The sequence below is a fragment of the Bison bison genome, unplaced genomic scaffold (genome assembly GCF_000754665.1).
Source record: "Bison bison bison isolate TAMUID 2011002044 unplaced genomic scaffold, Bison_UMD1.0 scf7180017863887, whole genome shotgun sequence".
NCBI lineage: Eukaryota > Metazoa > Chordata > Mammalia > Artiodactyla > Bovidae > Bison > Bison bison.
This window is the reverse complement of record NW_011494459.1, coordinates 256,382-270,468: the sequence shown is the minus strand read 5'-3', so window position 1 is coordinate 270,468 and position 14,087 is coordinate 256,382. Positions and strand designations below refer to the sequence as shown.

Sequence of the window (14,087 nt, the reverse complement as noted above, 5' to 3'; positions counted from 1 at the left end):
GGGAGAAGGCAATGGCACCCCACTCCAGTACTCCTGCCTGGAAAATCCCATGGATGGAGGAGCCTGGAAGGCTGCAGTCCATGGGGTCGCTGAGGGTCAGACATGACTGACTGACTTCACTTTCACTTTTCACTTTCATGCATTGGAGAAGGAAATGGCAACCCACTCCAGTGTTCTTGCCTGGAGAATCCCAGGGACAAGGCATCCTGGTGGGCTGCCGTCTATGGGGTCGCACAGAGTTGGACACGACTGAAGTGACTCAGCAGCAGCAGCATGAGGTAGGAGGGGAGACAGGTTATACTGCTCAGGAGGACCTGAAATCCATTAATAATTACAACATGGGGGAAGGAAAGATGAAAAGGGTCTGTTTTTTCCATTCCTGCATTCCCAGACCCCCCTTGGTTTTGTCTGCTCTTTTGTCCTTGGGTCACTACAAAAAAAGAAAAAAAGAAAGAATTTTCCATTTCCTGTTGCAGTAGCAGAGAAATTCAGTCCCGGCAGCTGGTTTCTTTTGAGAAGCCAACATCACTCCTGCTTCAGCATCGAAGTTAACAAATTTGCGAAAGGACTGTTTCCTTTTGCCTGCTGCTCTCTTTCTATCCAGTGCAGTGAGCCAGCCTCAAATAATGAACCAAGAGCAATGTGACAAGTCTGGTTCACTTTCATTTTTTTTTTTTATGTATTTAAAAGAGATGAACTGGTTTCATTGATAGGCTGTGCACAGGTGTAAAGCCTTCTTTGAACAGTTTAGAAGTGGCTTAGGTTGAAAGAACAGGAAGGTCCACTTTGAGTGTTCTTGTTATAAAGTTGAGATTGAGTGACACTCTCATTGAAAATGACCTTTAATCGGATGTCTCACCCATTGATGGAATGTCATTCATGTCTGTTCTTTAGCCTTAACCTAAGCCGTATCATAATAGAGAAAAAGAAGGTATGGCTTTTTAATTTTTCTCTTGGAAAAGAAGGGATGAGATTCTTGCAATTCTTATTGTCTGTTAAAAAAGCTGTTATTATTTCTATTTTTCTATTTTTGTTTCAAGGATACAACATGAGCTATATTTTCTTCCAGGTAAAATTTCAGAATGAAGGCACTAACAGATTCTGAAATACAATTTTGTCTTCATAGATATACATACATGTATATGGACACATGCACATATATTTATAAACATAAAATATCTGTGAGAAGGTTTAGTATATATGTCATTTAGATTATATGTTCAGCAATCATTAACAAATACAAATAAGGAGTTAAATAACTTAATATTCCCGACGTAGTACTATAAAATCATCCTTCTGTTTTGCTATGGCTTTTCTCAAAAATGAATGTGGGAATATTTTTTCTACACATATTACTTCGTTTCTACCTTCATTATACCATTGCCTTCAACAAGATAAAGGCTGAATGTGATCAAAGATCAGAAGCATTATTGGAACTCAATATTTTTTAAATTATAAGAGTAATAGAACAGGCTATTAGAAATGTAGAAAAAAATGAAAGACATCCACACTTTGTAAATAGATATTTATTATCCTTACACTTTTTTATGATCATTTTACTTGGTACCCAGCACAAACCCTTCACAGCTTTGTGTCCTGCTTTGTTTATTTAACTTCTATTGTAAACCTTGATCCAAACTGCTACACGGTCTTCAAAGCTGTCATTTGTAAGGCTCTATTCATTTGCCTTTTGCATATAATCCATAACTTGAAATGTATGTGCAGTTACTTTTGAATTACATATTTTAACTCAGACTCAGTTCAAAGCAAACATCAGAATTTCTATAAGATCAAAATTTGCCTATAGCTCATGGCAGAGTATCTAATAAACCGTAACATTCTTTTCTCTTTTGTACATTCTGTCATTAGTTTAATGCTCATAGATGCAGTGACAAAATATGTATTTTATAAGCGATTTAGAAATTTATCACAGTTAACACTTGCGTGTAAGAAGTGAGGGCACTTGATAGTCTCTAACTCCGATGCTATGCCGATCGTATGCTTAGCTTACTGTAAAGTATGCTGCCTTGATCTATAGTCTTCCTCCATCCTGACCAATCAAAACTAGCGTACCTTTTCTCCTTCCTCCCTGTAATGGTTGCTAGAACTGTTCTCAGAGCACTTCACTGTTCTACTGCCAATTACATTCACTTATGTACCTGCTCCACCCTCCATCAGAAGCTCTCAGTGGGCAGGAATGGCTCTCCCATTTTGGGTGGTCCTTGGACTGCTGATGCCATATCCTGCCTGCAATTCTCCAAGTGTCATGACACCCTGCTTTGGTTTTCGTCTTGGATGTTTGCAGAGGGCAATGTTGGGAAGTGTGATGATGTTAAAGATGTGTACTCTCTCATTTCTCTTCCACCAGTGGGATGGAGTAGGACCTCTTCCAGACTGTGCAGAACCACCAAAAGGGATCCAGATGCTGTGGCACCCATCCATAGTCAAACCCTACCTCACACTGCTCTCTGAGTGCTCAAATGCAGACACGCTGGAAGGGGCGGCGGGCGCCCTGCAGAACTTGGCTGCAGGGAGCTGGAAGGTATGACTGGTTTGTTACAATAAGAAAGAAATCTGGAAGCACGAGAAGGTTCTTAGAAAATAAGAGAAGTCCAATTTTGAGAAGTGCTATTCTAATCAAGTTTTCTAAGGATGTTAGAGAAAAAGGAGTTCCACTGACCTGTTGGATTTAGAAATATATTTCTTTGAAAAAGTCTTCTTAAGGATGTCCTTGAAGATGCCTGCAAAACACAGAGGAATAGATGTCAGTATAGTCATGGAAGATGCTGTGATATGCTTTCCATTCTGTCTGTGTAGCTGAGTTCCTTTATTTTCAGAGGTGACTGGGAACATGTTGAGGCTTTTCAAAGCACTGTCACTGACAGAGCTGATTCCCAAACATCTCGTAGAAAAACCCCTGTCAATCCTGTAATATCGTAGCTGGTCTCATCCCCAAAGGAAAAGAACCGCTTGCATTTTTAAATTATGGGATTACAGGGAAGAATAGTGTTACTAGTTATCTTTGGCAAAATGTTAAATTAAAGCGATTGTATGGTTGGGAAAGATACTAGGAGGATCTTTTTCTCTGGATTTTTATAAACACACAGTCTTCCTGATGGGTTCTCACAGAAGTTCTCATGACCTTCCTTTTGGGTAGAAAGGAGGGATTCATGATAACCAAGAATTCTTGAGTTTGGTCACTGCTAGTTCCATGAGCTAAATCGCCTTTTTGCATAAAAGAGTGTTAACCTCTTAGAAGAATGAGGGAATATGGGGAAAATATCAAGAGAGGGAGTTGAAACCTCAGCCTTCCATTTTCCATTCATTTAATATTCATACATCACTCCTTTCCTTACCATTCTTTTTTTTTCTTCAAAACAATATTGATATAGACACACAGCTCTAGATCACTCTCAGAAGCTCAGTACCATGGGTCCCACACATACTGGCTTCAGTATTGCCCTGCAAAAATACCTTCCTTCTCTTCTTACCAGATCTTCCAATACCTGCCTCTTGCCACTTCTCTGTCCCTGCCATCATCTTTTCCATTTCTACAATCTCAGCTGCAACACCGTCTTTCCTGGGTGTGACTTTCCAGCTCTTGGGGCACAGCTCTTGAGACCCAGCCCCTGGTGATACTTCCCAGGAGCTGGCTACGTACTCATGCATGCCAGCCCCACATCTTCTCTTAAGAGTTTTAGGAATGAGCATAATTATTCCTTTCCCTCTCTGCCCTTAAGTCACCTCCAATGTTGTCCCTTAAGAATTCAGGTGGAGCGGGGATTGAAGTGAATTTGTCCTATGCTTTCATCCAAAGAAAAGTTTCAAAATTAGAGTCTTACCAGGCAGAATGCCAGAGGATAGCCTTGCAGAGCTAGGAAAGAGACAGTCATGGAAGTCAGTTCCTTGAACTTTTCCTGAGTCTTTACTTTCATCTAAAGTTAGGAGGCTTTGACTCCAGTCACAGTTCAAAACTTTTCTAAACTTTGTGGCTCTGGGAAAGTTAAAGCATCTCAATGTGTCCCAGGAGCATTGTCTTTAAGCAGAAACAGTCGTGGGTGGCTTCCCCAGACATCATGCAGGTCAGTCACAAAGCTGGATTCAAAGATGCAGGATGTCATAAGCCAAAGGGTTGTCATTTAACACCCAAGAACACTAAGTTGCTCTAAGTCCCCACCCGGCTCCCTTGCCTTGGAGGATGGATTAAAGGGGATGGGAAGGGATGCTCTCTAGAGCAGAGTCTGATCTGAAAGGCAAAGCCATCTAGATGATGGCAAGTTTGCCATATTTTGATTTGTTTAATGAATTATTATTTTTACTTGCCAAATAGTTAGGTTCTTATAAGAACAAGTTAAAAATGGAGAAATGTCTTTGAGCGCTAGAAGATGTTGATTGTAAGACTTCAACCTTTGCTTCAGAAGTTAAGCTCTGTATTCCATGTGTTCAGAAAATGAATTAGAAACCTGAAAAATTTATAAAGATGCAAATGAAACTTCTGAAGTTGAAAATGTAGCATCTTAAATGAAAAATACATGGAATGGAATCAATAGCAGATTAGACATTGCAAAAGAAAAGTTTAGTGAACTGAAAGACAGTGATTGTAAACTATAAAAAATGAAATACACAGGGAAAAAAAGGGAAAAAATGGATAGTGCATCAGTGAGTGAGCTTCAAGTAGCCTGATATATATATATTAATGGAGTCCGAAACAAGACAAGAGAGAAAGGAGAAAGAGAAAACTATTTGAAGAAATAAGGATTGAAAACATTCCAAATCTAATGAAAACCGCAAACTCACACATCTAAACAACTCAAGAAACTACCAGAAGCATTAAAAAGTTATATACCAAGGTACATTATAATCAGATTGCTCAAAATCAGAAATAAAGAGATAACCTTAAAAGCAGCCAGAGAAAAAAGACATGTCATGTAGCAAGGACACCTCCACATCATATTTAAGGATAAATATCTCCAGTTATTCAATTATTCCTTGTTGAGGTACTAAGGATGTCCTCTGGAAGAGAATCTGGTCTGTAAGACCTCTAAGAGCAGAAACTAGGTTCCATTTATTTCTTTGTACCCCACTGCTAAGCCCTATGCTTGGCTGAGCAATAATGCTAAGACACAAACATTTAACTGAACTAGTGTCTATGTCTATATGTCTTTCTTATGAATAGCAGTCTTTTATATTTATAAACATCCGTCAGTCACTAAGCAGTTAGTAGCGCATCTTTAGATGATCACAATTTATGATTCTTTTTTTGGTCCTTTGATTCAGATGGGAATATGTAATCAATAGGATATAAAATTGATATAAAGGAATTGTGGGAGAACTGTTTTCTTTTCAGTTTGCAGACTCATCGGTGTTTTTTAGGATGCATATTTTGATGTCATTGCCCAGTTCCACGATTCCTGAAGCATTGGACTTTGTATTTAATTTGGTGATTAAAGACATAGGCTCTGTGTCTTTAACACAGGCTCTCACATAACCAGGTCAGCTGGGTGAGCTGCTGAGATATGTCTGGGTCTTTAGGTGTTTGGAGTAATAAAATAATAAATTTACAATTTATACTATTTTATACTGATTTATAGTATGTTGATACTCAAAAATTCTCTCCTGCTTTGGGTTATATAATGAGAATTAAGGAAGAAGTCTGATAAAAATTCTCAGAATTTTCTAGCAGTAACATCTTTCTGACTGTTTCCAGTGCATTAACCTGAACATTAGTTATCCCCAGTGTAAAATTCATCCCCATATATCCAGATGCATTGAATTGGTAATTTTTTTATTATTAATAGAGACTACCGAGTAAGAGGCAGAATGCTCTACAACAGCTAAAATCAACATCACAAGAGCCGTTCTGTATTTTAGACACAGCTTAACAACTACGACCATTGGATTTCCCAGCCTTCATCAGATTTCAAGCAACAAATTTAAAAATGCAGTGAGTTCCTCTTGTAAGCAGGCACACAGATCTGTGATAAGAAGAGCAAATAGATATCCTGATGGCAAAGTGAAAAGATAGGAGAGTTAGAAGAAGTAAATATAAGGATGCAAGAAATAAAAAAATGTCAGAGGCCATTCAGTGTTTTGACTATTTCATTTATTCTAATCACTGATGGTCATAATGCTGACTGTCATCAAGAAAGTGTTAAATGATTACTAGTAATTTTAGAAGACAAAGCATTTTGAAAAGACTTGTATTCCAACAGCTAAAGTAGAATTTTGACTCTCAGGGAGTCATCCTTGCTTATACAGAGCACTGGCCTTCCTGATGGCCAAGGCAAATCCTGGGCCAAGGCAAATGGCCTTTGGGGCATATTTGTGCATAGTTATAAATGTATGTGCTTGTATAAGAATTTTCTTATAAAAATACAAATACACAGGCATGCATAAAGGTCAATATCACATCATCATCATTCTTTGTACAATTTAGTAAGGTACCATGTTAAATGGTGGGAAGGGAAGATAGATAAGCTGTAGGAGTGAACTGAGAAGATTGTCATTATGCCAACACTGATAAATAGTTATTACTTTTTAAAGATGAGAATAGCTTATACCAAACCAAACAAACTTGAGCAATCAAAAGATTGACTGAGGACACACAAACAGCATCAGCATTACCGTCTAAACCTAGGGTTCTAAGAATGTGTATTTTGTAGCAACTGTTGAAATTTAGTGGTGTTCTTTAAGTGGCCTTAACTTTTATGATCCAAACAAAAGCAGAAATGTGAAGGTAGAACACCCGAATTTTACATGGAGAGCGCTTTTTATACACCTCATCATCTGAAACGATAACTTCTCTTTACGGGGAAATGTGCAGCATACTCTTCTGTGACAAATTGACTAGCAACTAGATCTTCATAATGGCCCCACATACTTTTTAAACTTTAAAACACTCATTACTTGGCTTATGAGCATCAGAAAAACATAATGGCAGAAGTGAAATGTTTTTCTTAGCTAACATGGACTTCAGTTACCTTTTCCTCATTTACAGTAAAACGATTTTGTCACAGAATATTAAAACAGTTGGATGTAGTCGTTTGAAGAGCTCCAAAATGTGAATGAATGCTCCCATTTGTGGTTTATTTGTATCGTAGCTGAACTCTATGGAAACTCAGGATTAGAACTCTCTAAATAAATCTGTTCTATTGCTTTAAAATCAAACATTTTAGACATCTTTGTATGGTCAGTTTTCTCCCTAAAATGTGACTGTTCTCAGAGAGTCTATTATTTTCCCATTTATGTTCAGAGTTAGAGGAAATAAAGAGATACTTGGATATTAATCTGTTACTATTTAATGAAGTAACATGATAGTGACATAGATTTAGTAAGAAGGAAATAGAAGCCATGTGGCCCAAATGAATAAAAAATAAAGAGAATTGAGAAATTTGAGACTTGTTCCTAAGGACAGGGAACTTAAGAGGGGCATTGGATTTAGTGTGGCTTAGCAATTGGTGTATCATTAAAAATGAACCAGGCTAAACGAGTGGAGTGGAACAAATAAAAGTAAATATCATGGCTTAACATCTAAGATAAAGATCGTTGTCCTAGTAACAGTGGTATATAAAGCATGAGGTTGAAATGCAAAGAAACAGAGTCATGAAAGATTATGATGAAAAATGGGACGTGAGGCATCCTGCCTCATGTGTTAATAATTGGGTCAGAATAAACAGAGGTTATCTGAGGACTCTGCCTAGTTAGCAGGCTCCTAGACACAATGCATTCCCTTGGACATGATGACCAGCCTGAGGCTGGACCAACCTCAGGAGGAGACGGGGAAGAATAGGATCAAAGCCAGGCCATTGGTTCCAACCACACAGTATCTAGTGATTTCTCCTAGGACCCCACTAAGCAGTCCTGATGGTAAGGGCTGCATCTGTGTTATAAATGCCACACACATCCAAACCGAGAGTAAGCCCATTTTCGGACAGTCTGGCTTACTTTCATCAGTGTCATTGAATAGCAAAGTACTGAGTGATGGAATTACATTCAGAAATTATAGAAACAGCTAAAACTGAGGGATTGTCCCTTCTAGCCAAGATGCCAAGATGGAGTACCAAGCACCTTTAAGTAGCAATAACAGCAGCAACAGAAACAAACTGGAGAAATACATGAAACATTGGTTGTTACAACACTAAGCATTAGTCAATGAAGAAAGAGAGCTCTGAGAAACTGATCGCTGTCTTGAGAGAATTTGCAGACCATAGCACAAAGATTAAAAACCCAGGAGAAGCTCGGCGGACACTCAGAGCTAAGGAGATACAACTGGGAATCTAGGGAGACCAAGGTGGCTAGAGGTTGTAGTGAAAGTCAAAGTCATTCAGTCGTGTCCCACTCTTTGTGACCCCATGGACAATAGCCTGCCAGGCTCCTTTGTCCTTGGAATTCTCCAGGAAAGAACACTGGAGTGGGTAGCCATTCCCTTCTCCAGGGAATCTTCCCAACCCAGGGATCGAACTCAGGTCTCCCACATTGCAGGCGGGTTCTTTACCATCTGAGCCATAGGGAAGGCCAGAGCTTAAGGACAACGCTAAAGAAGAGAAAGTCACACCTAGAAAGAACCCCAGAAATCTTCAGAGGATCCCCTTCAGATATTCAGTAGAGAGCTGTCAGTGCATGCGTGAGAGGGAAGTACCCAAGGCTGAAGAAAAAAATTCCTGAAATTATTAGACAAAAATGAAACTTGGCACTTACACAGGAATGGATATAGTGTGCGTTCCCAAGAGCCATACAGGAAAACCCTGTGATTCGTGGATCCTTGAGCATAGCGCTCTCAGAGTCTTGCCTCGGTAATTAGGTATAATTAGCCCTGGACTAAATATGCTCTAGTCTTCCCTATCAGATCTTAAAAGTGAGATGCAGAGGATCAATAGTTTGCAAGTAAATTAACTGCATCCTAGACTAAAGTTTAAAAATACCTATAGGAATACAAAAATACCCAGCATCCAATGCATTAAAATTGAGAATGTCTGACATCCAGTTGAAAATAAACAAGAAAAAGTGATTCATGATGAGGAGAAAAATCAATCATTCAAAAGCAGTTCAAAACCAACCAAGATGTTAAAAATATCAGACAAGCAGTTATTATAATTCTACTCCATGTGTTCAAAAAAAAGGCAGTGTATACCCGTGGAAATTTTAAAATAATTTTTTAAAAAAGAGCAGGTTAGACATTGCTGAAGAAAAGATTAATGAATTTAAATATAGCTCTGGAAACTATACAAAATGAAATGGTGAGAGAAAAAAACAAAGCTACCGATCATCCATGAGCCTCAAGTGGTCTACTATACATGCAATTAAAGTTCCCCTAGGAGAGGTGAGAGAAAGGAGAAAGAAAACAGGGAAAAAAAATTGAAGAAATAATGGTTGAAAAATCTTCCAAATGGTTCCATATTTTTCAAGTTTAATGAAAACCACAAACTCACCAATCCAAGCCTAAGAAACATGAAGAAACTATACCAAGGTGCTTCATAATCAAATGGCTCAAAATCAGTAATAAAGAGAAAATCTTAAAAGCAGCCAGAGGAAAAGACATGTTGCATACAAAGATAAGGATGACAGCTGATTTTCTACCCGCAGTAATGCCAGCGAGAAGACACTGCAGCAGCATCTTTAAACCTGTTGGGCCCATTCATGTATAAAGTTGGTTAGGGCTTGGTACCTCACAGGTACAACCAATCTCCATAGGAAATTCCAAGGATTCCAGAGAGCTGTAAAACTATCTGTAGAAGAAATCCTTTCTGAGCCCAGCTTAAGATCTGGGCTAGCCTGGGAGCTGCCATGGTTAATTACCCAAGCAGTGGGGACACAGAGGAATTCTAACATGGAAATTTCAGTTTGAGTGTCCCGACATGATCAGAGCTGTGATGGCCCAGGACATGAAACTCAGTATTGTGTCCTTTCAGCCCTGAGGACAAGCAACTATTCCTAAATACAACACCAAAAGTTCTGTCCCCATACAGAGAATTAAGGATGAGTGTGGCTTTCGGAGAGACTCCCAAAGAGATGTATGGTAATTTCAAACTCTGATTACACTTTTGTAGAAGTGGTTAGAACTTGCTGTCCTGTGCTCAGTCACTCAGTCATGTCTGACTTTTTTGCAACCCCGTGGACTGTAGCCCACCAGGCTCCTCTGTCCATGGAATTCTCCAGGCAAGAATACTAGAGTGGGTTGCCATTTCCTCCTCCAGAGGAATCTTCAACTTACTGGTCCTGTCTATAATTGCAGTTGCTTTGGTCCTATTGGGGCTTCCATAATAGTTCAGTTGGTAAAGAATCCACCTGCAATGCAGGAGACCCTGGTTCAATTCCTCGGTCAGGAAGATCCCCTGGAGAAGGGATAGGCTACCCACTCCAGTATTCTGGCCTGGAGAATTCCATAGACTGTATAGTCCATGGGGTCGCAAAGAGTCAACGTGACTGAGCGACTTTCACTTGGTCCTTTTTATGTAGTTCCTTTCAGTGGAGAAAATGCTGTTCTTAAATAGCACACACTTGGTACTAGAAATCAACCCAACATTTTCTTTTACCAGCTAAACATTTTTAATTTCCATCTGTGAGCCAGAAATTAGAAGACAATTGATAAAAAGAGATGAATGTGACTTGGTAATTCCCTCAGGTACCTTTCAGAATAATAAATATATAAACAGAAAGTCCAAAAAAATACATGAGAGGTGCCATAATAGGAGTATATACACAAGGAGATGTATACACACAAGGCATTGTATACACACAAGGTACAAGAGCATCCCAGGGGTCACTTTTACAAGGAACATGTCAAGGATGAGCATGCATACTTCCAAGAGCACTAGTTAAAACCTAGGGCTAGAATTCAATGGTTAGAGTTCATTTTAAATACACAAGCACATCTCATTATTTAGAAGAATTTCAGCTGCTGCTATAACAAAGAGACCTCCGCAAATACACAAGGGCTCAAACAAGATAGGAGGTAAAAGCTACTTTCTCTGATGTAACAAGTAAAGGAAGGTATGTGAGGAGGGAAGTTCCTCTCTTTGAATTATGTCCCCCAGGCTGACAGCTCTCCTGCCATCTTTAAGGTGTCATGAAGATGTGATCATCCAAGGCTGCTCTTAGGGCCATCATCTGCTAAGCGGGAAGCAGAAAAAGACTGCAGAGTCACAGCTGGAAACGTTCTCTTTTGAAAGTCATCTTGGAGCCCTAGTTTTGCCTGATGCGATAAAAGGTGGGGGAGGGGGAAACCACTTCATCCAAACACTTCTTGCAAACTCAGTCAAATCAAACTAGTTCTCAACTCCTTCAGGCTTACCACTTAGCTACATTTGTCAGACTTCATCTTCTCATGCCCTCTGTGGTTGGCACTAAACTTGGGGCTCTTACCAGCATATCCCTGCAGGGGATGGAGATCAGGTATTCATTTCTGTCTAGAATAGTTTCTCTCCTGTGTTTCCTCTTGCCCAGGACAAGCCTTCTTGTCCAGTTGGGTTCTTAGCTGGGATGGGGCAGTTGGTGATTGGACTATCTCTGGTCCAAGATGCTCTCCCAGCCCACAACCACCTTTCCCACTGTTGAGCTCCCTTGAGATGCAGCACACCCTCTCCTTAACCCAGGTGGTCATAGTCCAGTGCCTGCCATTCTGATGCATCCCAATCAACTGGCCAACTAATCCTTCTGCAGCCTCAGGTCCTTAGCCTGGGCCATGTTTTCTCCTGAACCAGGTCCTCCTATTCCTCCTCCCCTAATTCCTCTCCTCCGCCTCCTTTTTCTCCTCTTCCCTCTCCTCCCCCTTCTCCCCTTCCCCTCCTCCTCCTCCTTCATCTCTTCTTTCTCATCCTCCCCCTCCTCTTCCTTTTCTTCCTTCTCCTTTTGAATCATCACACGTCCTCTCTTCAGCTCATGGACCGTTCCTAAAGCCACACTTTTGTCCCTTCCCTCCTCACTGGTGGGCTCAGTACATGATGCTATCATTCTGTTTGCAAAAAAATCAAGTTCTGTCCAAAGATTTCCACCTCAGTTACAATGAATTACCATATTCTTTTCTTTCTGTTCATCTGTTTTCACACCAGTGATGCTTCTACTTTTGTTTCACTTACAAAGCTCTTGGCAACTCATATACTTTACTAACACCCCATGGGCTTCAGTACTGTCCAAGGCAACTCACTTCTCTTTTGGAAAAACTCTATATGAGTCTCACACTTCTGTGTTCAGTGCCCCTGGGAAACATCCCCCATCTCCCAAATATTGCATCATGCCTTTCTCTTTTCACCTCTTTATTCCTTCTTATTGGGTTACACAAAGGTTCACATGTGGGTTATACATGACCTGCTCCAAGACTGCTCAGCTGCTACTTAAAAAGGATCACTATTCTGGGATGTCCCCCAGGGCCCAGTAGTTGAGACTGCCTTCCAACTCAAGGCGTGCAGGTTCGATCCCTGGTCAGGAAAGTAAGATCGCACATACCGCACGATGCGGCCAAAAGTTAAATAAATAATTGTGTTTTTAAAAAGCATCACTATCCTAAATCCTTGCATGTCAAGAAAACTTTAGAAGCTTGCAACATCTTTTGAATGAATTGTTAATAATTGATTGTGAATCAGCACATGCTGAGCTAATACTGGGGATTTTCCATACCCACACAAACTCACACACAACTAAAATTTTTAAAATAAAGGCTATTTTCTATGTGTCGCTCACATAAGATCAAACCCATTGTCTTGTTTTTCCCTTTTCACTTAGAGCATATCACTGTGTACCATTTTCTCATACCAGAAAAGTATATCTAAAACTCGTGCACGTTTTGGGCCATGCGTAGCCATTTGTATTCCTCTCAAATCAGTTCTCGGCGAAGCCAAAGGATGCATCATTTTACAAACCAAACCATCTTTCCATCCAACAGGAAGGTATATAATAACTAGGCTTCTAAGGAGGAAAAAGTAAGTTATAGGAGGCCTTTCCTGGTTTGTTTCAAACATGGCCAGATTCTCCTCTGTTGATATTGGGAAGAACGGAAGGGAGGGGAAGGACTGAGCGCAGAGGTTTAGATGGGACGGTGAGATGACGCGGGGCGGGAATATAGTCAGAATCACGGAGAGCAGAGTTAGAAGGGGAGGACTCGGGACCAAGGGGCACAGGAGGCCTGCGGGCAGTTGTTTAACATCTTCGTGTCCAGATCTCCTCGTCTATAAAATAAGAACAGTAGTGTCACCCTCCCAGGAGTTTGGGGATTAGAAGAGACCACAAATGGACAAGCCAGCATCTGGGGTCTAGGATGAGGTGGTTCTGGGAAAGAGGTCATCTTTGGGCCTGAGTTCAGCCTGGCTGAATTCCAAAAATATCCACCCTGGTCTCCCAAAAGGCGCAGAATATCTCCCCAGCGTTAAAATGCATTGTTGATGTAAATGCATTGTTGATGTTCATCGTACCATATGGAAACACGGACTCCACGCTCTGATTTCCGTTTTCCTTAGTTTTAGGGAAGAACCCAGCAGTGAATGGCTGCAGAAGCTCAGGGGTCTAGCCTACTCCTGGACCCGGAAATCAGAAGGCTTAGCAATAGTGGAGGGGCAGATGAAAATCATGTGTCAGCACGTCAGATTGCAGATGAAATTTCCCATGGACATGACGGAGAGTTTGAACTGGCTTCATGAAGCTCCTTTCCTTGGGAGGGATATCCCATCCTGACAGCTAAATTTCGAGAAGCGGTTTCCAAACCTTGAGATTTTTTTTTTTTTTCCATGTCTAAGACTTTCTGACTATCCATTCCTCTGCTTCCTGAGACTGGGGCTATGAAATAGTTAATTGCAGTCAAGAGGTGCTGTCGTGAATTCCCTTTGCTCCCCCACCCCCTCACACCTCCTGGAGTCTGAACCACAGTGTAGGGTCAGGAGAAAGTGAATGGTCCAAGTTGATGGGGATAAGAAACTATGTGAATGTGACTTCTCTAACGTAGGACAGGATGAAGTTGTGTGTTTTTTTAATCTCATATTTCATGCAGGGCTGGGCTGAGGATGTGGCAGGCATGGCATATGCCCTACGTTCACTGCCAGAGGGGGCTCCCTGCCTGCCACAGGTGAGAGCCAGCTCTGGGGTGCCTGTCCCCACGGGGA

The 14,087-nt window shown here is 40.6% G+C and overlaps 1 protein-coding gene across 2 annotated transcripts in view; it reads left to right on the top strand.

Annotated features, from left to right (window-relative positions):
• Window positions 1-14,087, top strand: part of CTNND2 (catenin (cadherin-associated protein), delta 2) — a 914,052-nt gene that overhangs the window by 782,259 nt on the left and 117,706 nt on the right. For both annotated transcript variants that reach the window (XM_010833758.1, XM_010833759.1), the window contains one exon: window positions 2,369-2,542. In XM_010833758.1, coding sequence (XP_010832060.1) covers window positions 2,369-2,542 — 174 coding nt within the window. The remainder of the gene's footprint in view (window positions 1-2,368; window positions 2,543-14,087) is intronic.